Source organism: Anas platyrhynchos, chromosome 16 (genome assembly GCF_047663525.1).
Source record: "Anas platyrhynchos isolate ZD024472 breed Pekin duck chromosome 16, IASCAAS_PekinDuck_T2T, whole genome shotgun sequence".
NCBI lineage: Eukaryota > Metazoa > Chordata > Aves > Anseriformes > Anatidae > Anas > Anas platyrhynchos.
The window spans coordinates 14,170,884-14,198,765 of record NC_092602.1 but is presented as its reverse complement, the minus strand read 5'-3'; the positions used below and the strand labels follow the sequence as shown (position 1 = coordinate 14,198,765).

The 27,882-nt window shown below is 37.6% G+C and overlaps 1 protein-coding gene across 7 annotated transcripts in view; it reads left to right on the top strand.

The window, feature by feature from the left end:
- GLT1D1 (glycosyltransferase 1 domain containing 1) overlaps positions 1 to 27,882 on the top strand; it is an 86,859-nt gene that overhangs the window by 22,220 nt on the left and 36,757 nt on the right. For all 7 annotated transcript variants that reach the window (XM_038187430.2, XM_038187428.2, XM_027469877.3 and 4 more), the window contains 6 exons: positions 3,000 to 3,036; positions 3,838 to 3,894; positions 14,946 to 15,041; positions 16,108 to 16,157; positions 20,382 to 20,425; positions 21,878 to 21,998. In XM_038187430.2, the coding sequence (XP_038043358.1) occupies positions 3,000 to 3,036; positions 3,838 to 3,894; positions 14,946 to 15,041; positions 16,108 to 16,157; positions 20,382 to 20,425; positions 21,878 to 21,998 (405 nt within the window). The remainder of the gene's footprint in view (positions 1 to 2,999; positions 3,037 to 3,837; positions 3,895 to 14,945; positions 15,042 to 16,107; positions 16,158 to 20,381; positions 20,426 to 21,877; positions 21,999 to 27,882) is intronic.

Below are 27,882 nucleotides of genomic sequence, written 5' to 3'. Positions count from 1 at the left end.
AAGGGTAAGAGCAAATGCCGTACATTTAGTTTCAAACATTGAAAAACATAAATACATATTTCCATATCACAGCTCACAGAATATCAACTCTCTTTACATAGTAACTCACCCTAAAGTGAACTGCATTATTCCTGTAATGTGTGCTGTATTAGTTAGACAGTCGATTAATAATTTAAATTACAGACATGTAAGCAATAGCATTATGCTTAAGGGGTGTATCTTCCAACAACTTATTTTCTATTACACTGGATAAATTACCTTTAATTATGAAGTACATAATATAGCTTTTGTAATAATCTGTATTCCAAGTAAGTGCAAAGTACTGTAAAAGATCCCATGCTTATGGTCAGTGTTTTATTTCAATAATGTAAAAGTGGTGCATAAGAATTACCTAAGCTAATTTTTATTAGTATTCCTTTTCATTTTTCCACTCTCCCCACTATTGAAAATAAAGAACAAAATATAAAATTGATCTATAAAGTGCGAATACGTCTGTATACCATGTTAAACAATGTCCCTGCTCTTTTCTTCTTGGTGATCTAAACCCTGGCAGGGATATATTTACTCACCATAGAGCTATTACGGGTCTGGTAAAGCATGAAACCAAATGCTTAACTTCAGCTTATTTTTGAAACTTAGTGGTTTTGGGGAACTTAAACCACATCTTTACCCACCAAAGTCTGAAGCAGAATTATGCAGTATATTAGCTATAGAGACAAGGCTGGGTTAAGCTGCCCTCTGCTCCATCTGCTTTTTTCCACGTTTTCTTTGTTTGCATTTGTGTCCTAGCTCTGAATTTCAGCTCTTCTATTTGTCTTGCAAATTAAAATTTTGCAGTTGGCCTCCATTTTGCAGTGCTGTCTCTATCGTTATAAAGCATTTTTTATGATTGGAGAATGCAATTTAATTTAAAGTGCTGCTTATTCATAAGTTAAAAAAGGACGAAGAATTGTTAAGTAATAAAATAACCCATGAAACCTTTTTTTTTTTTTAATCATTTGAAAACAGAAGTTCATACAGCTTTTGAAAGATATACTTAATCTTCTACTGTAGAATAAACAGCATTACATTTTCCCCACTTCATATAGTAATGGATTTCCTGCTTATTCATGTAGGTTTTGTGATGTAGCTAATTCACTTTCTCAGAAATTGCCCTCTTCCCCTCCTGTGAACTGCTTGTTGAAGATTATTCAGTTTTCTGACCTCCTTTCTGTCAATTTCTTCTTCCATTTTTCTTTTTCCAGTTCATTTTTGGTAACTAAAATAGACTGTTATGACCCAGTAGTGAACTGTAGGGGCAGTCACATAGAAATGTTGGAATGAATAAAACAAAATCTTTGCAAGTGAAAAAAAGTCATTTCCTTGACTTACTTCCTGAGCTGACTGGTTCAGGACTTGGTTGCTTTAGCACTTTGTTTCTGCGTTCTCATTCTCCTAGTACAAGCTCTCTTCTTTCCTAAAGTCATTGTCCTGCAGGTGTGATTTCACAAGCTGCAGTCTGCTGCTAAGAATGCAATGGAGGTGGGAGAGGAGAAGGGAAAACTAATGTGCAGCTTGACATGATCCGACAGTATAGGTGATGCTCTACCTTGTTCAACTCTGGCTGTGTTAACTCATTCCACCAGCTTTCCACATTAAGAGGCAGGGTTGCATAGCAATCATAGCTTGAGGAATTCAGCAGTGTATCATCTGTGTATCAGCCATGTGTTCAAAAGTGGAATGGCTGGGGTGGCAGTCTGAGAGTCCTTTTCCTATTTGTCCTTTAGAAAGAGCTGTGGTAGACAAATAATCAGTGACTCATAGAGTCACAGCCTGCTAAGGGACTGGGTGTCTGTATGTGATGAAACGGGCGCTAAGGAGGAGTCTGGTTTTAGCCCAAAGACAGCAAAGACTGGTGCTCTAAGGAAGGTTGTTCTTTTTGGGTCACTGTGATGCTACGTTAAGCAATAGCTACTAGAACTGCTTGAAAGAATGTAATTTCAAACTGAAACTTCCAAGGTAATATTGAGCTAATCTGTTAGAGAATACACAACTTGACAAATGCTTTGGTTTAGTCCTATACAGGCATTGCAGCCAGCTTTTAAAAGAAATAGGAACTGTCTGAACACAAAGCTTTTGCGAATACTTTGAGCTCAGAGAAACTATGCTGTTCTTGCTAGAGGGGAAGAGTGGTTTTTTTTGTTTGTTTGCTTTTGTTTTGTTTTGTTTCCCCATTTGGAAAGATCCCGTGGCTATTTCTGTGTTTTCATGAAAAAAATGACTAGCATTCTACAAATTCATGATTGGAATTATAGAAAGATAATGAAGTAAGAACTGAGTTAATGACATAAATAACTAGTGTAGTAGCACTTCAGGAATAACTTTGGAAATATAACACCCCTTTTACTGTATCTATTTTAAAATAATTTATTGTGCAATTCTTATTTGGGAATATTCTGCAATACCTAGTACTGGCCAATTTTCCCGTCTAGACAAGTATCTACATATATTTGACAGCAATCTTAAAAAAGGTTAGGGGTATATAGGGCTTGTTTCATGCCTGATGTGTTTAAACATTTTATTATGGATAAATATAACTGTGATTTTGAGACCAGCTGTACTTTTTCTTCAGAAACCAGAGTGTTTGGGAGCTAGGGCTGTTTTATAGTTTAAAATCTTTTTTATTCTAGGGAAATGTTTTCTTTTTCTATGCCATAAGCAGGTTAATGATTTTGAGAAACTACGGTTAAACAAAAAAAACATGTTTCTACTAATCTGGTAATTGTGTTAATTACAAAATGGATTCATTGACACTGTAAATTTTCATAGTAAATGTAATAGTAAATGTAATTTAAATTGCTGACTTTGTTGCCTGTGGTCTTATTAAAATGTTCTTTTCTAATGGTCATTTCTTTTTTTTGTTGAAAGAAAATCACACTGATGAGCATGTGTTTTTTTTAAAGACTGAACAGATCTTTTATGACACACTACAAGTCAGTTTTCTTCTCTTTCTTTTAAAGCCAGATACTTGGAAGAAAATATATGTCCAAACTCAAGGTGAGAGTTTTGAAATATTAACTAAGACATTCAAGTATCAGCAAGTATCTAAGTCAGGGTATATTACTTAAGTGAGTAGTCTAAGGAAAATTCTCCTCAGCCTTTTAGGTTTGTTTACTTAATCTACAGCTCTCAGTTTAATTTATCTACAAGTAATTGTCTACAGATTCCAAAAGTTATTGTATTTTTTATATATTTTTTTTCAAATAATAAAAAAAAATTTTGAAATTTATTTTGAAATTACTCAATGAGGTGTATTTAATTGATGTTTAGTCTGTATTTAAGCTTCTTATGAGATAATAGATAACTGAGAGATTAAATAAATTACTAAAATCATTTAATTATTAAAATAATCCTTAAGGCAAAGCAAATAATATCAAAAAATATTTTTGATATTGATTTAATTCAGTTGCTTTGCCTTATGTTAATGACTTCAGCCTGAGCTGAACTGTATCTGTTTTGGAATAATGATCTTCAGAAAACAGTATTTTGTATGTAGATTTTGCAGGGCCAAATTTAGCATGGTGTAAAGAGGCTTATTTCTGTGGATTACTAAAGTGGTTCATACATAGTGTGATTGTGTGAAATTTTCAATTCCATTTCAATCTGATTACTATAGAAGGATTGTGCAGGCAACCTGAAATTGTTGGGAAGAGGAAAGCTTGAGGTGTGAACAGCTGTATATAGAATTCAATGTGCCTGAGAGAAGTATGTTTTCTTAGGGCAAGACTTTAAGAGGCATAGTTCAGCCATATAGGGACCAGTCAAACAAGCTGCTTTTCTCTTTTTTTTTCAACACAGGAATCAAGACTACACCCAGTGAAACATTTGACTGGTGTAGATTTCTACAAAATGCAGGTATTACTCACTTTTCTGTATTTGCCATATTTATGATTAATAGATATCATTCTTGAAAGAATTTTAGAATGAGAAGGTTAACTGATTATGTAGTAACAGGGCCTCATGATACAAATATTTTAAAATATTAGATTCAGGTAGAACATCAATCACACACTTCTCACAGTTTAGTAAACTATTCAGACCATCTCTAGACTGAAGGTTTGTCCAGTACTGAATTGCATCAAAAGATAAAATATTCATGGTATGGGTCAGTACCCCTATGAAGTTAGTTAGACCTAAGCACCAACACCTGGCCATGCTGTGCTTCACAGCTGTGTGATAGAAACTGAGGATTTCTATTGCAGAATTGCAGGTGAAGTGAAAAAGTGGTGAAGGGAAAAATGTTTTGATGTTTTAATATTTGGTCTTGATCTAGTGTTTGTCTCTGTTTTCACTCATGTAATGGCATGTAAGCCAGATGACCTAATTTAGTCACCTGATCTTGGCAATACTTTAAATACTTTAATGTATCTGCCTTTCCCCAAAAGAATTTGTATGCATTTTACAGTGGTAAAAATATTTCAGTGTTATAGTCACAATCTGATCTCTTATATTACAGCTCTTCCCTCTGTTACTAATGAATCCTCTCTTTCCAATTGCTTTATCATACCAGTAAATGTGCACCATTCTTCAAAATGGGTGTCTAATTTTAAATTGAGCATCGTGAAGTTATTTTGTTCTCAGTAAATCATGGCCCACAAGCACAGCACCACTAAGATTAATGGTTTTCTGAAGTGAAATGATTTGTCACTTGCTAGCACAGCCCTAGCATTGATTGGACCTCATGTCTAACTAGTCTATGATTAAAAGTGCAGTCAACAGATCAGGGAGGGGGGAGCTCCCCCTAAGTGCATATCATCTAATATATTAGAGGCAGTCTTTTGCCTAATGTGTACGAATACAAAAGCACAAAATAATTCATAAAGTACATGAAAAGCAAACTAAAATGCAACTATAACATTTATGCCTGTTAAATAATAGCTTGAAAACTGGCATCACATTATTCAGCGGTTTGGTTTTGCTTGTCTTTTTATGACTGTTTCAACTCACAGAAGGGTTGAAGTTGCAAAGGAACCTCTGGAGATCATCAAGTCCTGCCAAAGCAGAGTCACCTAGAGCACATTGCACAGGATCACATCCAGGCAGGTTTTGAATATCTCCAGAGAAAGAGATTACACAGCCTGTCTGGGCAACCTCTTCCAGTACTCTGTCACCCTCACAAGAAAGAAGTGTTTTCTCATATTCAGGTGGAACTTCCTGTGTTTCACTTTGTGCCCTTTGCCTCTTGTCCTGTCACAGGGCACCACTGAAAAGAATCTGGAACTCATTTATTTTATCAGTCTTGTCTCTATTTCCATCTCTGGTGGCAGGCTAAAATTTCCACTTCTCTTAATATTGCACATGGAGGCAGGTTCTTGACTGTACCTTTGCACTTATTAGAACTTCCCTTTGAATTGCTCTTCTGGGGATTTGCAGTTTCAAGGTGTTTGAAATATTTACAATTCTCCTAATGCAGAGCAATCAGTAGAAAAAAAAAAAGAAAGAAGAAGAAGGCAATTTTGATCAGAAGAATACCATTTTGACAGTGCTGGCTTGCACAATGAAGTGCACTTGAAAAGATCCTTAACTTTTATGCAGATAAAGCTGTCCAATCTCATTCACTTGGCATTTATGATCTTTTAAAAACAAACAAATTAAAAACCCACACTTCTGTCATGAAGATCTGTTCCATACCTAAAGGGAATTATTGATTTTTGTGGGAAATACTTCTCCAGATAACTCTTGCCTATATCTTTAGTAGTCTCCTTGAATTTATATCAGATATGGGGTTCCCAGGACTGAATGAAAAGAAACTGCCCTACAATGCAAATTGCAGTGCATTTGAGCTATCCATGTTAAACATTCTTGGTGATCAGCCCCATACATTGTGAAATTATTCTTTAAAATGAATTAGGCCTTTTAGAATATTTCAGGACTTATTTTATAGAACACACATCATATGGATATTCTTTGTACTTATTCACTCACAGAAAAACTATACCATTTGCTTGATGTTAAATGTCACACTGCTATATAAATAGACTATTTAAGTTAGGATAATGGCTTCCAGAAGAATTTAATGGCAGATTCAGCGAGTGGCAGAGTGCATCAAATACATTTCACTGTCAGAGACTTCCTACCTAGCCCCCAAAACTAAATGGTACTGAATCTCAGTAAGCAATCCCACTACATTTGTACATTCCATTTGATCATTTGGGTGGCTAACATAAATGGTAGTTGCCTAATATAAGCTGAATCTGTGCTGTGAAAAGTTTTTTTATTTTTGTTGTTATGGGTGTAATGCCAACTTAATGCAAAAATCATTGAATTTGTATTTTTTCATAGTCTCAGCAGCAGACTTGAGAGTTTCAGAGGTGATATTTGCATAGTTGTCATGTGCTAGCTGCATTAATTTCAGTGGCTGGCTGTTAAAATATTTATTGGTGAAATCTTAAAAAAAAAATAGGGGTGGGGTTTAAAGACATTTTACGTTCTAGTTACAATCAGCTTCACAGTGTTTCTCTTATGTGGATGAGAGATGGCAAACAACAGTAGGCAAAGCAAAAAAAAAAAACACCAAACCAAGTCTAAATTCCAACACAGACTTCAAGAAGAAAACCTTTTCAGTTTATTTAGTAACTTGAGACTATTTAGGAAATGGTGTGGCTCTCTATATTAGAGAATCTTTCGATGTTGTAGAACTCAAGGCTGGGAATGACAAGGTCGAGTCCCTTTGGGTTAGGATCGGCGGGAAGGCCAACAAGGCTAGCGTCCTGGTCGGGGTCTGTTATAGACCGCCGAACCAGGATGAGGAGACGGATGAGGAATTCTACAGGCAGCTGACAGAAGTTGTGAAATCTTCAGTGCTTGTTCTTGTGGGGGACTTCAACTTCCCAGACATATCCTGGAAGCACAACACAGCCCAGAGAAGGCAGTCTAGGAGGTTCTGGAGAGCGTGGAAGATAGCTTCCTGATGCAGCTGGTTAGTGAGCCTACCAGGGGTAGTGCCCCGCTAGGCCTTCTCTTCACAAACAGAGAAGGACTGGTGGAGGATGTGATTGTTGGGAGCTGTCTTGGGCAGAGTGACCACAAAATGGTGGAGTTCACTATTTGTGGCGAGGCCAGGAAGGGGACCAGTAAAACCGCTGTACTGGACTTCCGGAGGGCTGACTTTGAGCTGCTCAGGACACTGGTTGGCAGAGTCCCTTGGGAGGAGGTTCTGAAGGGCAGAACAGTCCAGGTAGGCTGGGCGCTCTTCAAGAGGGAAATCTTAATGGCACAGGAACGGTCTGTCCCCACGTGCCCAAAGACGAGCTGGCGGGGAAGAAGACCAGCCTGGCTGAACAGAGAATTGTGGCTTCAGCTTAGCAGGAAAAAGAGGGTTTATAATCTTTGGAAAAGTGGGCAGGCCACGAGGGAGGACTATAAGGATGTTGCGAGGCTATGCAGGGACAAAATTAGAAAGGCCAAAGCTCATCTGGAGCTCAATCTGACTACTGCCGTTAAAGATAACAAAAATGTTTTTATAAATACGTCAACAAAAAAAGGAGGACTAAGGAGAATCTCCATCTTTTACTGGATGCGGAGGGAAACTTAGTTACAAGAGATGAGAAAAAGGTGGAGGTGCTTAATGCCGTCTTCGCCTCAGTCTTTAGCGGCAATACCGGTTGTTCTCTGGATAGCCAGTACCCTGAGCTGGTGGAAGGGGATGGGGAGCAGAATGTGACCCTCACTACCCAGGAGGAAATGTTTGGTGACCTGCTACGGCACTTGGATGTATGCAACTCGATGGGGCTGGATGGGATCCACCCGAGGGTACTGAGAGAACTGGCAGAGGAGCTGGCCAAGCCACTTACCATCATCTTTTTTCAACAGTCCTGGCTATCGGGGGAGGTCCCAGTTGACTGGCAGCTAGCAAATGTGATGCCCATCTACAAGAAGGGCGGGAGGGCAGACCCGGGAAACTGCAAGCCTGTATGTTTGACCTCAGTGCCAAGGAAACTCATGGAGCAGATTATCTTGAGAGTCATCACGTGGCACTTGCAGGGTCACCAGGCGATCAGGCCCAGTCAGCATGGGTTTATGAAAGGCAGGTCCTGCTTGACGAACCTGATCTCCTTCTATGACAAAGTGATGCGCTGGGTGGATGACGGAAAGGCTGTGGATGTGGTCTACCTTGACTTCAGTAAAGCTTTTGACACCGTTCCCCACAGCATTCTCCTCAAGAAACTGACTGCTCTTGGCTTGGACTGGCGTATGCTTCGTTGGGTTAGAAACTGTCTGGATGGCCGGGCCCAAAGGGTAGTGGTGAATGGAGTCAAATCCAGTTGGAGTCCGGTCACTAGTGGCATTCCCCAGGGCTCGGTGCTGGGGCCGGTCCTCTTTAATATCTTCATCAATGATCTGGACGAGGGGATCAAGTGCACCCTCAGTAAGTTTGCAGATGACTCCAAGCTAGGTGCATGTGTCGATCTGCTTGAGGGTAGGAAGGCTCTGCAGGAGGATCTGGATAGGCTGCACCGATGGGCTGAGGTCAACTGCATGAAGTTCAACAAGGCCAAGTGCCGGGTCCTGCACCTGGGGTGCAATAACCCCAAGCAGAGCTACAGGCTGGGAGATGAGTGGTTGGAAAGCTGTCTGGTGGAGAACGACCTGGGAGTGATGGTTGCTAGTCGGCTGAATATGAGCCAGCAGTGTGCTCAGGTGGCCAAGAAGGCCAACGGCATCCTGGCTTGTATCAGAAGCAGTGTGGCCGGCAGGGCTAGGGAGGTGATCGTCCCCCTGTACTCGGCTCTGGTGAGGCCGCACCTTGAGTACTATGTTCAGTTTTGGGCCCCTTGCTACAAGAAGGACATCGAGGTGCTTGAGAAGGGCTCAGAGAAGGGATCCATCAGGTCCATCGGGTCCAGAGAAGGGCGACGAAGCTGGTGAGGGGCCTGGAGAACAAGTCCTACGAGGAGCGGCTGAAGGAGCTGGGCTTGTTCAGCCTGGAGAAGAGGAGGCTCAGGGGCAACGTTATTGCTCTTTACAGATACCTTAAAGGAGGCTGTAGTGAGGTGGCGGTTGGCCTGTTCTCCCACGTGCCTGGTGACAGGATGAGGGGGAATGGGCTAAAGTTGCGCCATGGGAGTTTTAGGCTGGATGTTAGGAAGAACTTCTTTACTGAAAGGGTTGTTAGACATTGGAACAGGCTGCCCAGGGAGGTGGTGGAGTCACCATCCCTGGAAGTCTTTAAAAGACATTTAGATGTAGAGCTTAGGGATATGGTTATATGGGATATAGTGGGGACTGTTTGTGTTAGGTCAGAGGTTGGACTCGATGATCTTGAGGTCTCTTCCAACGTAGAAATTCTGTGATTCTGCGATTCTGTGAAAGTACTACAGCCTGTGTCCCTTTGGAGGTCAGACCACATACTCAAAATGGTTTTCTCTGACCTTATAATCTAGGAATCTATATCAGTTTTGTTAGCAATTTAAGATGCTTGTCTGTAGACTTTGGAGAGGCAATGAAAATTTTGGCTTTTACTGAAAACTGAATGACAGGAAATTACAAGATATTCTAAGAAAATGCAAAAACTGACACTGATCTTCTTTAACAACTTAGCTCAAGGATTCAATATTGCTATTTTAGATTACAGAGTCTTCATACATTGATGAAAGGCTCCTTTTGATCTCAGTGGAATGTGGGTGAAGCTGTAAAGCCTAATAAACACAGACATCATGTGAAGGAGATTGTTAACAAAGACTATACTAATGAGCTCATCTACCCAACATATGTTTTGAAAACACCCTACAAAAGTACAGATAATACTTTCAAATAAGAAAAACACTTTTATTTTCTACATTTGAGCATGTGGTAAGAAACTCCTAGGTTGCATTGTGTGGAGTCAGGAGCTGGACTTAATGATCCTCATGTGTCCTTTCCAGCTCAGGAGATTGTATGATTCTAAAATAGGTCACTTAAGATACAATGTTCTCAAATTGCTTCTGTAACTCTCAGCAAGCTAATGCTTGATATTACTCACTCACTTTGAGGCCTGCAGCTTTTCAGTAAGATTAAAGATTTGCAGGTTTTTTTTTAAACCGTACATCTATGATTACTACATTTTTTTCCTGATAGTACCTAGAGACATGGAGTTAAATGAATCTACTCTTTCAAAATCTATTTGGATGACATCTCTACTTATTCTTGACTTTCTCAGAAAAATTATGTCCTTATTAATGCTTCAGAAATTATTCTGATTTTCATGCTGTTTGCCTGTGTTCATGTTATGCTGGCATTTAAGTACAGATTTTTTAAAGGGCCCAAGTGTAAACTGTCATAGTGTATCATAATAGTAAAATTATTGTTCCTAAAAATAGTGGATGTGACAAACAGTTACACAATTTCAGATAAAAAACAAACCAAGAGCCAATGAAATCTTAAATAACAAACTTCAGCATGCTTCAGCAGGAAAGTGTTGTATTATTAAGATGTTTTTCACTGTATGCTTTTAATATAGTCCATTCTCTCATTCTGTCTTGTAACTAAAGACCTCCAAACAGTTTACTAAAAATTAAACCCTGTACATTGTTTTGTGTCAAGGATTCAATCTGCTTGCAGATAAATGGGTAAATCCAGATGGGTAAGTCTAGATTTGAGAAACTTTCTCTAGGGCACACCATGACTCAGAATCACAGCCATCAGGAGGACACAAGTCCTGATTATTAATCACATTTCATCTATTAGATTATGCATTTTGTGCCAGGTTCCAATATCAGCAACAGCTACCCGAGCACACAGATCAAAACAGGGTACTGTTTTGATCAAGAAATTCCACTCTGAAATTACACGTGCCAACGCTGCATTGTTGTGTTTCAGATTTGAGCAGCATCATACCCACTCTGCTCTATCATGAAAAAGGAGTTGCATGATTGTGGGAGTTCCACGTCAGTCTTAATCTGCCACTGTGGCTGATTCATTTCAGTTTACCTGCAGTTCATTTGTCACAATCCCTATAGTTCTGTGTGGTATATCAACTCAGTATACTGTCAAGCTGACGAAAGGAATGAGTTTCCATAATCCTATCAATCACTCTTGTTGTTTTGACCTTTCACATCTTGCTAAACAAGTAACCTGCTAAGCACGATCAAGACTGGCCATGGCCAACATACAGCTGTTTTTTATAGATAAGGACAACTTAACAAGTCAAACTACAGCCATAGATGAATACTAACAAAGCACATTTAAAGGAGCATCTCTTACTGATATTAAACAATTATTTTTGACAGTGAAGAAGATGTTGATTACAGTGGCAAGACTTGTATTTAATGTACAGTGATTTTGAAGTATGGCTGCATACTTCAGAAAATGCAGGTTTTTTTTTTTCTTTTTTTTTTTTTTCTTGCCAGTGAGTATGGACAAATCTTTCCATTTTATATTTGCTTTGCAAAGCAAACAGAAGGATGCGTGAGCTAGGAGGTAATGAAGCACATTGTGCTGTTTCAAATCTTTGTTTTTGTAACACTAACAGAAACCGGGAAAAAGAGACACAAGCATTTCTTTGTTATTTGGGTGTTGCATGTCATTCAAACAATACAGCCACACACTGAATGTATCAAAACAACAAGTCAGTTGATTGTGCCATAGTGGTGTATTTCCATTTCAGAAATGAATCACATGGGGCTGTTGTATCTTAAAACTGATTAAGTAGCCTATGCGGGGAAGACAGAATGATAGCAAAAACTCAGATACTGAAACTCTGTTTATGCTCCAGGAAAAATCAAAAATGTCTTCTTTCAAATAGCAGTTTTCACCCAGCTGTTGGCTATAGCTGTTAAAGGCAGCTATTGCAGTTATTCTGTTAAGATCTCCCCCTTGTTAGTGTTCTTGTGAGGAGAAGACATACTAAAATTATTGCTTTCTAGTACAAAAGGTTGTATTTTTTTTCTCACAGTAGGGGTGCTGACAAGGCTTGAGAGAGCAACAGATCAGAAAAAAAAACAACTATGCAGGCGTCATCATGATGTGTAAATCTAACTATTTCAAGTGAATGAGTAGAAAACTAATAAATACACAGGTGCTTCTTAACCTTGTTCTTAAGTAGACAGAGTGAGTAAACTCCCAACACTGAGCAGGGGCTGTGATGTGCTGGTAATGCAGTCTTGTCAGGAATGTCGTTATATGTTTCTAAGTGGATTGAGTTGGTGAGAGTCTGCCTGTAAAAATGAATTAGGTGATAACTATGATCTACAGCATACAATAAAGTAAAACTACAACTGACTCTCACTTCACTAAATTGAGTGGCAGAGGCAAATCCTTTCCTGAATAGCCCTTCTTTGACAGCTTTTAGAAATGTCGTGCAGGATCCAATCTCTAGTGTAGTGTGCCCAATATCTTCTATCTGAGAGAAAAGTGAGAAACATTCCGTAATAGAGAAGTAGTGCTTTCTACAGTTTCATGAAGGGGGCAATCTGCCAGTTATAATTCAGACTTGTGAATGTCTATTCAAAATAATAAATCAAATAAGTGGACTATTTTCTTTAATGAACATTTTTTTAGGTAGTTTCAGTAGTGAAATAATTAAACTGTTAGTCATGAGATTCTTAGGAGAAGTACCTTTAAAGGCCATGGATCTGAACGGAAAAATCCAAATTTCAAAGTGTAATTACAGTCTGTAAGGCCTTTTTCCGATTTCTGTTTTGGTTTAAGTTTTTTTGTATGGGCATCAGAATGACAATCAGGACTGCATAGAGTTGGTCTGTTAGGGCTTTTCATTTTTAGAGCACTTTAAACCCTTGTCTAATAAAATGAAAAGACTGAAAGCTTTAAGATAGAAACAAAAAGATATTAAGAGAGAAGAAGCAGTTATTTTAAGCATGGTTAATGTTGATTAGTATGCTGTCAGATCAAGAGTGCAATAATTTTGTAATCTCTACGTGAGAACAGGGAGACCTGATTTCTCACTACTGTCTCACCGAGCCTTCAGTGGTAACTTTAAGCTTGTTCCAAAATAGCCAGAGCTGAACATCAATAGGTGGGAGTTCATAATATAAAATGAACATTTGTGCCATATGGATAGTTAAAATGCAATCTCAATTTTGTCGACATGTTATAGTAATTTGTTTCAGTTTGTCATGAATTGAGACCACTGCTGCATGTATTAAAAACAAATAGAATTAATGGACCATTGCACCAGAACAATGGCTTTTTCAATCCAAATGTTTCTGTATTATAAATTACAAATTATTTCTTGGTCCAATAACCAGTAAAATATTACTTACCGTGTCTGCTTCAGCCACTCTTGACAGCTCAAGCTGTTTAAGTTAAATGGAACTGACTTAATAATGAACCCTGTGACAGGGACCATTTAAAAGTCCCTGAACTGGATTTTAATTTTAAAAGTAATAGCAGCTGTGTATGCACCACTCTCCTGGCTTTTACCCCCTGCTGTAGAGAGGTTTGTTGCAAAGCTCATATTAAGCCAGTCCCTTGACACAAGAAGAGACATTCCTGTTTTTTCCAGGGCCTGGAGCAGACCCTGCAGTTAAGTAATACAACACGGTAAAGAAATGTAAGTTGGTACCAAGTTTGGGTGATCTCAGATTCCAAACTGCAGCAATTCAGTCATGCCATATAGCAGCTGAGGTGCTGCTGTGGCTGGTGGAGAGTGGAAGCGAAAGGGAAGAGGAAGCCTCAGAGAAGGGAGCTCTGCAGTGTTCAGCACCAGGGGATGGCAGAGCCACCACAACCATTCTGCTGCCTTCCTCTGTTAATCACACGTTCCATCGAGAGAAAATCTGACCATGCAGCAGAGCCCTCCTGGTAGCTATGTGACATAGTCCCAGTGTGTGGCCAATGCATTAATGTCCCACAGACACCCTGAAGAGCTACGGTTTGATGCTCCTTGTTACAGAATCACAGAATCATCTAGGTTGGAAGAGACCTCCAAGATCACCGAGTCCAATCTCTGACCTAACACTAACAAGTCCTCCACTGTTCAGCTGACTAGTGTTAGATAATGTTATCCATCCTTGCCATGAGCTCAATAAAAACATGCACTGAAGGACAGCAAGCTAATCTGCTCTGTACAATAAATCAGAGAACATTGCACCCTCTCTAGAGTTTATTAAATTATGTTGTTATGAGTGTGTTCATTCAGCACATCTGAATTATTTTATTATAAACACATTTTACCAAAATTCATCACTAAGTGACCCTTCTTTAGAAGTATGTTCTGAATTAATTGTGCTGTTATATAGCCACTGGCAACTGCAATAACATACATCTGACCTTCCTTTTTTAAGATAGCCTGCAAAATGTTTTTTTGTGGGTTATTGTGGTATATTTGCAAGAGGGATTTTTGATGTTAAAAATGAACATGTTGAGATTTTTTCCAAAATAAATTTATTATATTAAAAAATATTCCTATATATTTTTATTTGCATTTCTTTACAATAGCATTAAAACAAATGCTTTGGAATAATTTAACTTCTGGTTAAATATTCTGTAGTAGTGTTGGCATGTTAGGGATAGATAACTATTAGACATTTAGCTGATCTTTTATAACAATGTGTATCTGACCAAGCCTCACAATATCCTTGAAACAGGTGTTGAATTATTATATGAATGTATATTTATTCTTATGGGTAGAAGAACTGAGAAACACACTGATTTGTATAGTTGCCCAGTCAGTCAAAGCTGATTTCGGGTGTTGAAGAATACTGACTACCAATTTATTTCTCCAAATCCTGCACATTCACTGCCTCTTGAAATGAACTCATATGCACTGTAGAATGATATGCATGATTAAGTTCTCCAGTGAGTTGATTTGAGGATTAGTGTCAGAGCAAGAAACAGAGGGAACCATAATGAGAAGTTTTCAGATACCCTGATACTGCTGTTACCATTGTATGTGCTTATTCATTAAACGATTTAGAGTGATTTAACTTTTTTATCTGCATTCAGATTTTTAAAATGTTTTGTTACAGATATTCCTACAGATAGAGACAATTTACACGTGTTTCTTTTGATATGTGGACTTCGGAGAGTCAAAGACCCTCTGTATTTAGTAGATGTATTTTCAGGTAGGTATTTGGTATTTGTTTTGTTCCTGGATGTAGAAAAAATTCTTTTCGTGTTTACAAGTTTGGCATAAGCTGTCTTATTCATTGCAGAAAACTTCATAATATATTTATATTTTTAAAATGCACATGTAACCATTGATCTGTTCAATGCATTATTTCTGTACTGCATCTTTTTCAGCCTGCTGGGAATAACAGCATTAAAATCAAAGCACTATTTGATGCCTTTACTTGTTGGTAAAACTGTTTTGCTGATACATACAATATTAATGGAAGACAAAAGAAGGATTCACCTACTTCAAAATAACTTTTTTTTATCTTACTGTCCTGTGGCTGTTAGACTGATTGGCATGTGTGCTAAGTAATACCACTAAAGTTACAAGCAAATTTTACCACCCATCTTTATGAAGTTTTCTTATAGTCACATAACTGAATGGTTTGCTAGGTTCTCAGCTTGTATCTGTAAAAGTTTTGGGTATTCCAAGCTGGGAATTTAGCCTCAGCTGTTCTGTTTACTTTTATGAGCCTTCACTGCCTTGTGATGTTCAGTAACAAAAGTAGTTTATTAATGTCAAGTATTGGTTTTGTGATAGGGTTCTATTCTGGTCGTGGAAGAATGGCAGATTTCTCTGTGTACATTATAACTGAGTATTAATTGCAGTGGTTGCAGTTGCTTCCAAATATGCCTTTACATAAGAGGAAAATTTCAAATCATTTTGTCTTAGTGGCTAGGGTCACTGCATTCAATAGAGCATTGTTTTCGTGAGATGATTCAAAATTAATATCTGAGCTTAGTTAAATAACCCTTGAATTGAATCATAAGAGATTTCATGAAGCAGAAATGCTGAATACTAAATTTTAGATATACTAATCATTTGAATTCTGAGGAGTAATCTGAGGGCAGAGCATGAAATCTGTCCTTTAGGTAGTAATACAATATTTGCCTAGTTCTACTTTATACATGAAGCTATTTACATTGATTTTAGAGAAGGAAGAGTATTTCTTGTGCTTTAAAATAATATTTAAAATTAGTAATTTTGATTAATAAAAAGATGTTCTTCTGTTTTAGATTGGCACAGAAAGGATCCCAGTGTCCATCTGGGCATAATTGGACCTGCAGTAAGTTGTTAGAATTACTAGTACTATTTTATTCGCATGTTCATTCCTAAATACTTCCTCTTGCTCATGTGAGATACCGCAATAATTCTTTCCAAACTGAACCTATGTCAGAGGACTTCTGACTTTCATAGAGGTAAGAAGGTGCAAATCTAGCAGTTGTAAAGGCTTTTCACAACAGGTCTGAACTGTGGAAGTGGAAGTGTTTCCAGTGCTCTGACTTCCAAAGTTCAGAGTTCTGCTAGCAGCTAGAAGTCCAACTCACTCAGCATGTGCTCCACTTTTTGTCGCAAAAGTGAAAGCAGCTAGGAGGGTTTTCTAAGAGGATATGCACTGAGTTAGTCCAATTCTAACAATAGTTTATAGCAACTGAAGTTTAAATACAATAAAAAAACAAATAGTTTTAAAACAATGTTTTAGCAACAAAGTTTATAGCAACTGAAAATCTGTTTTACACATACTTTTTTTTTTTTAAAGACCATGTTTGATACATTTGAAAGTTATGATTTCTAATTGCCTCTCTTTTCACAAGCAAGAGAAGCTCTTGGAACCTCTTTCCTCCAGCCCCATGATTTTCAAATCAAGTATTATGATTTCTGAGGAAGTGGCAAGACTGAACCTCACTGAAGAGGGAAGCATGCACCGTGTTAGCCAAGAGCTAATTAGCCAGAGGTCTAGAAAAGGCAACCCATAGCCTTTATCTAACCAGTGGAAAGGGTATGACTAGGCAGCTGTGTCATATGAAAAAAAATCTTACTTATGCTAAAACTGTACTAAAGCTTCATTGTTTTATTTGGGTAATGTGTTTGGGTCTCTCTATCAGTCTTATCTCTGCTTTCTCTTTACAGGAGAATGAAAACTTTGCAGGAAGTCGATTTTATGAGAAAATACATAAAATCTGAATGGGCAAATATGTTTCTGTTTTCTCATTCTGTTTTGTTCTTTGCAAATATAAAGACAATATTTTATTTTTAAACCTATTTTTACATTTTTATTTTATCGGCATTTTTTTTATACTAATACACAAAATGGTTTGAAAGTGAACTTATATGGAAGGTAAAACTAGAGCAGGTGTAATGAAGCTGTGCTTTAGAATTAAAAGATGTGCTTCCTGCCTCCAGTGAGGATTTTAGACATTTTGGTCATCTTTTTAAATTTGTTTTGCTTTCTCATAGTAAGTTACCAGAAATAAACCTGAGGCAGTGCATAGGAGTCAAACCTGTGGCAGTGCAAAGGAATCAATGACTAACATCTGTAAAATATTTAAAGATATTTCTCCCATAGTGTTGTAATATCACTAAAGGATGAAAGTAAGTTAATTTAGATGCTAGCTGCCAAATTGTTTCAGCTGAATTAAAACTATATTTTTGGCTAGTTGTTAGTTGTCCTGAATTGAAGTAGTAGAGCTACAGGTTAGGTCTGAAAACATTTAATTTCCTTAATCTTTTAGTGTATGGAAAAGATAATGTTGAATGGCTGAATTTAGTGTTTTAGCTAGGATTTTAAATTTCTAGTGCATTTGCTGCAGGCAGATTATGTTGCATTGCATACAGTAATTATGTTATTTAGTTCTATGGGAAGCTCAGTCTTGCTGAGCCTCCTCAACATTGATCAGATAAAAATTGTAATGTGGGTTTACCTGCAGCTGTGAATAAAGCTGATTTCTTTCACAGCAATACTGCTGAAGCCTCACAAACCAGACCAACTGAGCAAATTCTTCCTATCTACACTGAATATGCTTGCAGATGTAGCTTTTGACTCTTTAGTACTCTGGGTGATAATCTGACAGAACTTTAAGTGTACTAAGACCTGTTTTTTTGTTTGTTTGTTTTGTTTTGTTTTGTTTTTCTACGATGTCTATAGGGCCACAACAGCCACAACATCACAATGCAGATGTTTCTGGGCCATTGCTTCACTCTGAGTTCATTTTCATATTACAGCAATGTAGTATACTGTATAGAAGTTCTGAAAGATTTTGGTCATGGTAGGCCTTGTTCTTAACAGGCACCTTCATCTTTAGGCAGCATTTGGTAACTTTCGGCACTGTCAAACATCTCAGATATTTTTTTGCTGGTCAGCAGCACAGATCTTTCTTTAAAGGATATCTGGTCTTGTTAGTTGATCAAATGTGCAGCTCTCTGAAGGCTCTTCCTCTGTTAAAAATGGATGGAGGATTTTTTAACAGAAGATGATAGGTAACTGTTGATCATATTTGCCTGGTATGTTGAAAGGTAACAAAATAAAGTATGACAACAAACACTCATCTATGTATAGAAGAAATGGACTATGGAGACTTTTGGGGCAGAAGTAATAATTTTGCCTTTTCAGTAGCTTTTTCTGAGACTGCTGAGTTCCTAGGCATCCTGCCACAGTCAGTTGGCTTTGGAAACATTCACATTTTTTAAATGTATTTCCAACTTACTGAACAGCTTATGTTGTATTCAATTTTCTGTTATATTGAGACTGTGGTTAGATAACTGTGCCCCCACAAGTTCCTAAATGTAGCTCAGGGGGATCACTTCTCTAAGTCATTGCTACACCCATCCTGAAAGTAATATTTTAACTGAATTATATTCAGGCCAGACTTCTTGGAATATCTACCAATAGAAGAATGCTGCTTAAAGGATTGTTCTGTTCCTGAGACAGATGGCAATTTCTTGGCTTCCAGAGAAGTAGATAGGATAGGAATTAATATCTTACAAATTTTATGAGTCACAAGCTGTAGTTTTTTTTAGCCTTCTAAAGGTAGAAGAGCAAAAGACCATATCCCACTGCATGTTAAATCACTTCCAAGTACTCCATTGATTTTAAAGGAAACTCGGTATAGTTCCTCATGAGAGGAACTCAAAATAGTACTTTAGGGAGAAAGCTGAAAAGATGTTTATACAGAAATAGCAGCCACAAAGTTCAATATAAAGTATCCAAGGAACCTGTGACTTGACAATGCTGGCTTCGTGTACAGGTCTGTAGCATACTGTCACCCGGATTAGGAAGTGCTTCAGTAAAGGGTACCTTATTTTTTCCCCAGCTGTTACCAAAAATACATTTCTAAACAGTTACACAAGTCTTTTTTTTTTTTTTTTTGCATGCAGTAGGAGTTCATTCCTTAGTACAGTGCTGATTTGCTTGTACCTTTTGATTTATGAAGCCCTGCTTTCATTAAATAATTATTCTTGTGTTCAATGTACACCATCATAAAATCAATTCTGAGTTTTTTCCAAGAGGGTTTTCTAAAATGCTTTGTTAGGGCTTTCTATCTTTTAGCGTGTAAAAGCAAAACAAAACAAAAATGAAAAAAAAATATTAACATGATTAAAAAAATGAGCCATATTGTTCCCAGGACTTACAACTGCTGTATGCTGTGTGAGCTATCATAAATTGATCCAATATAGCAGTCTGTCTTAATAAAAAGCAGTCTACTTCTGTTCTTCATGTCTAGTTAAGGATTTCCAAGTTCTGTTTATTTCTTTTAAATGCGTTAAATGAAAGTAGCAGTCATAGTTAAGCTTTGTAAATAAAACTGTTGGAGTTAATTGCCCATCTTAGAAAACATTTTAATAACTCTAGTATGTCTTCAATGTTATGCTATGTTTTAAAATTTTGTGTTTATTAGTTTTCAAGCAAATGTTTCTGCCAGTGTGTAACATCTATTTGCCTGTCACCATTTACATGCAGATTGCTTTCTGTGTTAACTAAAGTCTGAAAAGTTCCTTCCCTTCCTCACACTGGTAACCTCATACATAAAGGGACAATTGCTTGGCTCCTCACTTAGGCAGTAAGTTGTCAAATCCATCATTTGAATCACGTTAGCCTTTGCAAAGTCTTCTGAAAGCAGTCATTCATGTTAAATAGATCTACCTCTAATTAGAACCTGCAGCCAGAGGGGGATGTCAGGGGAGAAGAAACAGAACCTCCCCTTTTGACAGCAGCCCAGAGCTCCACTGCATCAGGTTAGTCACTGAAACTGAGACTGGGGTAGTCAATTCACTCTGCTGTGCTGTGCACTCACACCCCTAGCTGGGTATTCTAAGAGTCAGTCTTCACAAGAGCATTTGTCTGAAGAGTCAAGTGTAACTCCACCAAGTTACTGATCTTTGTTATGATTTTGAAGCTCAGCATACTCATACATTTTATTAAAAAATGTACTAAAAATTATTTTTCTTTTCTTGGTATTTCAAATGTTGTGCTGCAGTACTGCCCTTTACCTGTGTGTATATTCCTTTCTAGGTTGATCCACTTTTTACAAATGAAGTTAAAGAAAAAGTTAAGAGGTAAGAATTAATGTTAAGCCTTTTATCTGCTCCAAATGAAAGCAACTGGCTGGGTAGCTTTTTAAGATCATGTGCATAAATGCTTTTTTTATATATAAATGGTCATACATTCAAACTCTCTGTATGACTAACAAATGTATTTGGATTATTTGGCATGTGATATTCTCAGACCACCTATTCTACATACTTTAAATTTTAGATTAGCCAGTAGATCTCTTCACGTTTTATGTTAAGTCACATCTGACTTAGGATCAGGTATGATTCATATTTATTACTTTTTTATGTATCATTGTGTCTTTCATCTTGACTTCAGCAAGATGTTGCATCCTGTTGGTGGGTGAATGAGTACGTAGAAAAGATAACCATGTGTAGCTTTTTTCTGCCCCTACTTTATGAGTTTCCTGACTGGAAGGTATAAATTTTAGAGAACAGAGGTATTTCTTTTTTTGACTGCAAAACCTAGAATTTTCTGGCTAGAACAGAACAAACATATTATCTCAGATTGATAATATCAGCTATATGCCTGAATTAAAATCTGCATAAAGTATCTGTTTTGCAGACAGATAATTTTTTTATCAGGTTATTTATGGGAAACGTGTTTCCTGTAATCATGCATTAATACTTCCCCTAATATAGTTATTTATCTCTGCAGAAGCTGGATGTTACTGCAGAATCAGAACATCAATTTCTAACAAAGTCTAGTTGATGGGGGGGAGGAGGCCGGTGTTAGGGTCAAATGCTTTTCCATCTGGCTTTGTGATCTCATGTCAAGGATAAAGAGGCAGGAGTGGACTCATCAACAGGAGGAGATGCTGGCTCTTTGAAAAAAAATCCTAAAGGTCCCACCCACTTCATTTGAGACTGAACACCTCATTACCCTATTATTCCATTCTGCACCCTTGATTTGATTGACTTTGCTTAAACTGGGGAAGATGACAACAGGAAGAATGTAAACATTCAGAAGAGAAAAGTGCTTATCCTAAAAGAAGAAGCAGATGATATGTTTGAGAACCTTGATCCATCCCAAAAAGCCAACATCTGAAAAGTCAGCATCTCCTGCAGCTGACCATTCAGACCGTTGTGCTCCCTTTCCCTATGTTTCTCAAAAGTCACCATCGAACTCAGCTCCTTCATCTGTGAGACTGACTGATTGTGGTTAACAGAGCCTGGTGTTAAGTGATTGGTTCTAAAACTCCAGAAGAACAGACAGTGAAGTGGTAGGTAGCAAGATATACCCGTTTATAATTGCATTTATAAATTTATAGAAATATATGCGTTTATAGAAAGCTAACAAAAACACGGCAAAGTGGCTTGCCCATGGGAAAGCAATCGTTAATATCAGAACCATGCCTGAACTTCTCTGACCATCTTTCATCATTGTCTTCGGTTTTAGGAAGAATTCTGAGAGTATGTTCTTAGAAGATGTCTTATTTGTGTGCATTTTATTTCTAGGGCACCTGGAATACATTTATTACAGGAGATGCCACAGGATGATCTTCATGCTGCTATGAAAAGGTGCTTTGCTGTGGTGAACAGCTCAATTTCAGAGGGGATGTCTGCTGCAATCCTGGAGGTAATTGCATCTTAGCAATGTTTATCAGTGAGGTTACAGTGAATCTGAAATTGCCTTTTATCACTGGAAATGTTTGTCAACATTTTATGTCCATGTTTCAAAGCTAGTGAAGACAAAACTAAACTATTTCTTTTTGCAAGTGTCGTTTATTAAGATTTTTATCCCTTCAACTGACAGATTTTTATGGTTTGTCTAATTTTTTTAAGGACTGAATGTAATTTTATCAATCCTGTTAAATTAACAATATAGATGTGAGATACGAGAATCATTCTGATTTACTAAGGATGTCACTATTTTTGATAAAACATCTACTTTGCTACAATGTTGCTAGAATAGACTTTCATTTATTTTTACATCCTTTCAAAAAGCAATCTAAGAGCTTTATTTGGTTATTTAATTATGAAATGATTAATGAATGAATGACATGCTCATTTAATTTTTTATGTCAACAGTATTGAAAATTAATAACCAGGTTTCATACTTGTCAAAGTAGGACCCTGCTTAGTATCAATAGATTCCAGGATCATAATAAATATATATAAAGTGGAAGTTCTTTGGTTGGATGCTTTTTACTTTCTTTTTTCTTTGTGGCTGCTGAATGATGATCTCAGATGATCACAGAAAGTATTATACAATTTGTGTTAATTAATTACATTTTGCTGTTTGTAATGAGTAATCACACATTGCATTTCCAGCATGCTTTTCATCCACACATCCTAAAGGTGTTCATAAGTAAGAACTAAGTGAACATGGTGAGAATTAGGAAAATCAGGTGATGGTAAGATAACAAATTTGTATTTTCTTTCTGAGAAGAGATCACAGAGGTGAAACCAGATGCTTCTTCAGAGCAACAATGCTATCTATATAAACAAAAAATACTACAGATTGTGACATTTCCAAATTTATCAGTGTGGCAGTAGTTGAGATGAAATGGAGTGTATTAACACAGTACACACAACCAAGTCAGTGACTCAGAGAAGTAAATGTTAAGTACCTGTCACCTCCTTCCAGCCAGCTACATGTTCCCTTCAGGAGCACTCACAGAACAGTTGACCAAAAATAAATCTGATTTACTTCCTGAGAATGTCAGTGAGTTAGAGAAGTAAAAAAAAAAAAAAAAATAATAATAATAATAATAAGCAAAACAGAGAGACTGTTAAAAGACAAGGCAACAGAAGTGCAAGTGTGCTTGGCCTGGTACAAGCTGTTATGAAAATGCAGGACTGATGAGTCAATTCGAATAATTTTCTGCAAAATATTGTGGAATCCAATCAGATTTGAGCAGTTAAAAGGCAATTTCCTCAGCTTTTATCAGGGAAGAGAGCAATCCTGCATATACAGTGTCTTAACAAATATGTAGTAACTCTAAGCAAAATGATATTTCCAGTTTATTTCAAAGGTAATGTTGAGCCTGCTTCAGGGATTACTGATTTTTGCTTTCCTCTACATATGAGCTTCTGAGCTGTCACAGTTCACATTTTACCACTACTCATTTCATTTTACACTGGTACACCAGGATTGATGAAATTTCATAGTTTCTTTAGTATCTCTAGTAAGACACATCTAGCTCTTCTGTGGTGCTGCCTCTTAATCTGCTCCCTCGGTGGGAGTGCTTGTGTGGAGGTGCTCCTGAGAGTTTTGCTCTCCCAGTCCCAAAGTGAGTTCAGAAAAATGGGGCTGTTGATGGGTGAGATAGTTGCTGTTGATAGCTGCTTACCTTTTGTATTAGCTCTTATGTTGCTACACCTTCCTGTGTGTAGTTATGTAAGAATTATTATAAAGAACCACAAAAAGACTACATATTCTTGTTTAGAAATTATGATCCTGTGCAGGGAGATCTTCACAGGGAGAAAAATAAATCTATAACAGGTATAACCCTCTTTCCACCAGCCTCTGTCCTATATTAGCCTTGTTGTTGAAGAGTGGAGGAAAGGTAACCTAATCTCTTAACTCATAGCTTGGAGTTTATCATGGAAGTCATATAATAGCGATAAAAAGAGCTGGCATACTTTCAGAAGCCTGAGCATGCTAGTTCGGGTGCATATCTGATACAAGTGAATGAATTACCAATTGCAGGCACAAACTGCAATCTTGCATTATAGGAAGGAAAGTCTAATAGGTATGACACAGGTGGTGTGAGACAACAGCTCTGGTCTCAGTTGAGTCAGGATTTTTGCATGTGACCTTGGACGGATCAGTTGATTGGTCCTTTATCCACATTTTCACTTAGAAAATATGGATACTTTTTCACATGGCAGATAAAAAAAAAACATTTTTGATTCTGAGCTGTTCAAATATTGCAATAAGGAATGAATGTGTGTCCTCTGGGCCATTGACTATTGGTTAAACCCTGTAAAATTAGGAGGAAGCTTAGTCTAGATTACAGTGTCAGAGTTGTTCCCATCATCTCATAAAGCAGAATTAGATCTTTAGTTACTTCTTAAGAAACTACCTGAAGCATGCCCTTTTTATTTCCTCAGATTCATTTGAATGCTTCTTCTAAAGTGATAAGGTTTTTGATACTGTATGTCTGTTTACTAGACAGTTGTACAGTAGGATTTGATGACTTGCTTATGAAATATCCTACTGTAAATATCTCTTCCTCTCAGAAGAAGTGTCGGTCTAATAAAGTCCCTGCCGGAGATGGTTAACAGTAGGAAGGGCCATCTGCTAAGATCTTGTTAAATTAATAAGGCAGAAAACTATGTGAAAAAAACTTTTGTTCATAGGCTGGAAATAACATCTTGCTTGCATTTGGAAATGCAACTCGGATTCTTTTGGAATTTCAAAATTGAACCAGGTCATGAATCTGTAAACACTGAGCACATAACATAGCTTGCTTTTAGTATGAGAAAAATATATAATAGATAAATCAGGTAAATATATAATCATATCTATTTCAAACCTGCTTTAAGGTATGAAAGAACTAGAAACTGTAGCTAATTACTTTGTCATCTAGTACTGTTATCTCAGAGATTTTGCTGTAACTAATCTGTTTTCTGTCTGGCATTTGAAGAAGAGAAAACAAGCATTAGAGTGAGCATTTGAAATACACCTCAGATCATAATTCTTGGGAGTTATGCACATTACTGTGCAAGTGCTGGTGAAACAGGCACTAGTGCTTGAAAATTTTGCATATTCTCTATATAGTTGAAAAGCAAAAGATTTGGAGTCCAGCACCACTTCATCAGAATACTTTTTTGTGCTCTCACGTGTTTTCTGACTATTCTAGAAATTATTCAATTACTATGCCTTCACATATACACATAAAAAGCCAATTAAAAAAATCTATCATAGGAGAGAAGGATGTCCAGTCTCTATTCTGCTGCAGGGCAAAATCTAGTCTTAAACAACATGTGAAGTACAGGCCTTGTAGTTTGGAATATAAGCCATAGCAAACTACAGAAACGAAAAAGGGATGTTGTGGTGGAGTAAATTTGAAGAGGGGCCACCAAAAAAGATGTATAGTATAGGAGGATGAAAAGAAGGGGCAATCAAAAAGACAAAATAGTACATAAAAACTGTATTGATTCTATAAGCCCCACACTACGGGTTAGAAATGCTTGTTGTATAACTTGATTCCAAAGCTAGAATTTGCACCCAGCACCCTTCTGACATAGCATTAAAATGCATTTGTATTCAGGATAACGTAGCCAAACAGATGGCCAATGGACTAAAATGTTACTTTATTCTATTATTTGTGGAACCTAGGTCAGTAAATAATACATATTTTCAACAATGCAAATGATTCTTTTTACTGCTTAAAAATAGACTCAGTATCTAAATTAAATTCTAAGCCACTTCATGCAGTAATTATTTACAGCACAGTCCATTTGTTTTAAGGCTGTTTGGTATAAAGCCAGCCCCTCATCATATGTATTGGGCCATCTGTTCTGTCTTTCAGTAGCTATAATTCATTGGTACCTATGTGTTTTGGGGCCTTAAAGTTTTGCAATGTAGCAGTTACTGGCCTCAAAGTCTATGAGACAGAACAAATATCTTTTCCTTTTAAGTCCAGAAACTATGGAAAATTAAATATAAACTTAGTGGCCAGCTTCAGCGAGCCATCAACTACATAGCGTTCAGAAACAGGAGTAACATGTCTTGAGATGACTAAATAAATAAATAAATAAATAAATAAATAAATAAATAAATAAATAATGTGCACTATGGTCTAGTCTACAATGTAGTACAGCGGTACTGTGCAATCCTGTAAAACCACAGCAGGACATACAGTCTAGGACAGAACTGCCATGGGGCACTTGTATTTGACAGTCACTATCGATGGGCAGTTGGCACAGTGTTCGCTTTTCACTGTGTCTGATATACTCAAATCCAAACTCCTCTGTGCTTTGTGGATAACTATTGTGGACATAAGTTGTCACACCTGGTGTGGTTGTATAGTGTTATGCGTGTTTTCTTCTTTCATTCTTTCTTTCTCTTTTTATTTAATGGTGCTCTTTCTCTTGAATGGACAATTGCTTGTTTGGAAATTGGCCAAGCCAGAAAAACTCTCACAGTTTTGTTTTTTCAAGAAAGAGATACACAGAGGTGAGGAGAAGGCCTTAGGCAGATGACAAATAATGCTGACACCCTTCAAAACCACTATTAAGCTCTTGGTTTTCAGTTCAGAAGTTCAAGGGAGGTGATCGTCCCCCTGTACTCGGCTCTGGTGAGGCCGCACCTCGAGTACTGTGTTCAGTTTTGGGCCCCTCGCTACAAGAAGGACATCGAGGTGCTTGAGCGGGTCCAAAGAAGGGCGACGAAGCTGGTGAGGGGCCTGGAGAGCAAGTCCTATGAGGAGCGGCTGAAGGAGCTGGGCTTGTTCAGCCTAGAGAAGAGGAGGCTCAGGGGTGACCTTATTGCTCTGTATAAGTACATTAAAGGAGGCTGTAGCAAGGTGGGGGTTGGCCTGTTCTCCCATGTGCCTGGTGACAGGACGAGGGGGAATGGGCTAAAGTTATGCCAGGGGAGTTTTAGGTTAGATGTTAGGAAGAATTTCTTTACTGAAAGGGTTGTGAGGCACTGGAACGGGCTGCCCAGGGAGGTGGTGGAGTCACCATCCCTGGAAGTCTTCAAAAGACGTTTAGATGTAGAGCTTAGGGATATGGTTTAGTGGGGACTGTTAGCGTTAGGTCAGAGGTTGGACTCGATGATCTTGAGGTCTCTTCCAACCTAGAAATTCTGTAATTCTGTGATTCTGTAACAACAGCCAGCACATTGAATGCAAGGGCATTTAAGCCTGTCAATGGGAAGGGCTGAAAGTCTGCTGAGTCAGAAATTCTGTATCTCCTTGAGAAGTTGATGCCAATGGTAACCCCGTGTAAGGCCTACCGTTGGGTAATTAAAGCCAAAAGCAATTTCCTCAACCTGCAGATTCAAAACCTGTCAGGCTGAGTGGGACACTGGTATTTAATTTCCTGGGTGAACTTTGATGTGGTATGAACTTTGCTGTGATATGAACTTTGCTATACTGATAAGAAGATACTGTCATCATTTTTTAAAATCTATCTTTGGATAACAGATTTGTTTAACAGTAAAGTCAGAGGAAATGACAATAATCCATGGATGACTGAAAACTATATAACATCTTACCAAATTATTATTTTTAATAGAAAAACTCAACAACTTTAGATAGTAAAATTCAGAAATCTGGTCTGTAGTTTTTACACTTTTCATTTATTTAGTCTGGTTTGTGTTCACTTCATTAACCTATTGGCCTCAAGCTGACCGAGTAGTTCCTGATACAAAGTGTGGAACAAGTTATGTCATTAAGGGTTATTATTTTTAGAGCTAACTGCTGCAAAGCAGATGTTTGTGCCAGAAGGAATGTAGAATTTCTGTGTCCAGAGTAAATTCACCTACAGTTGTGATTTACAGTGTT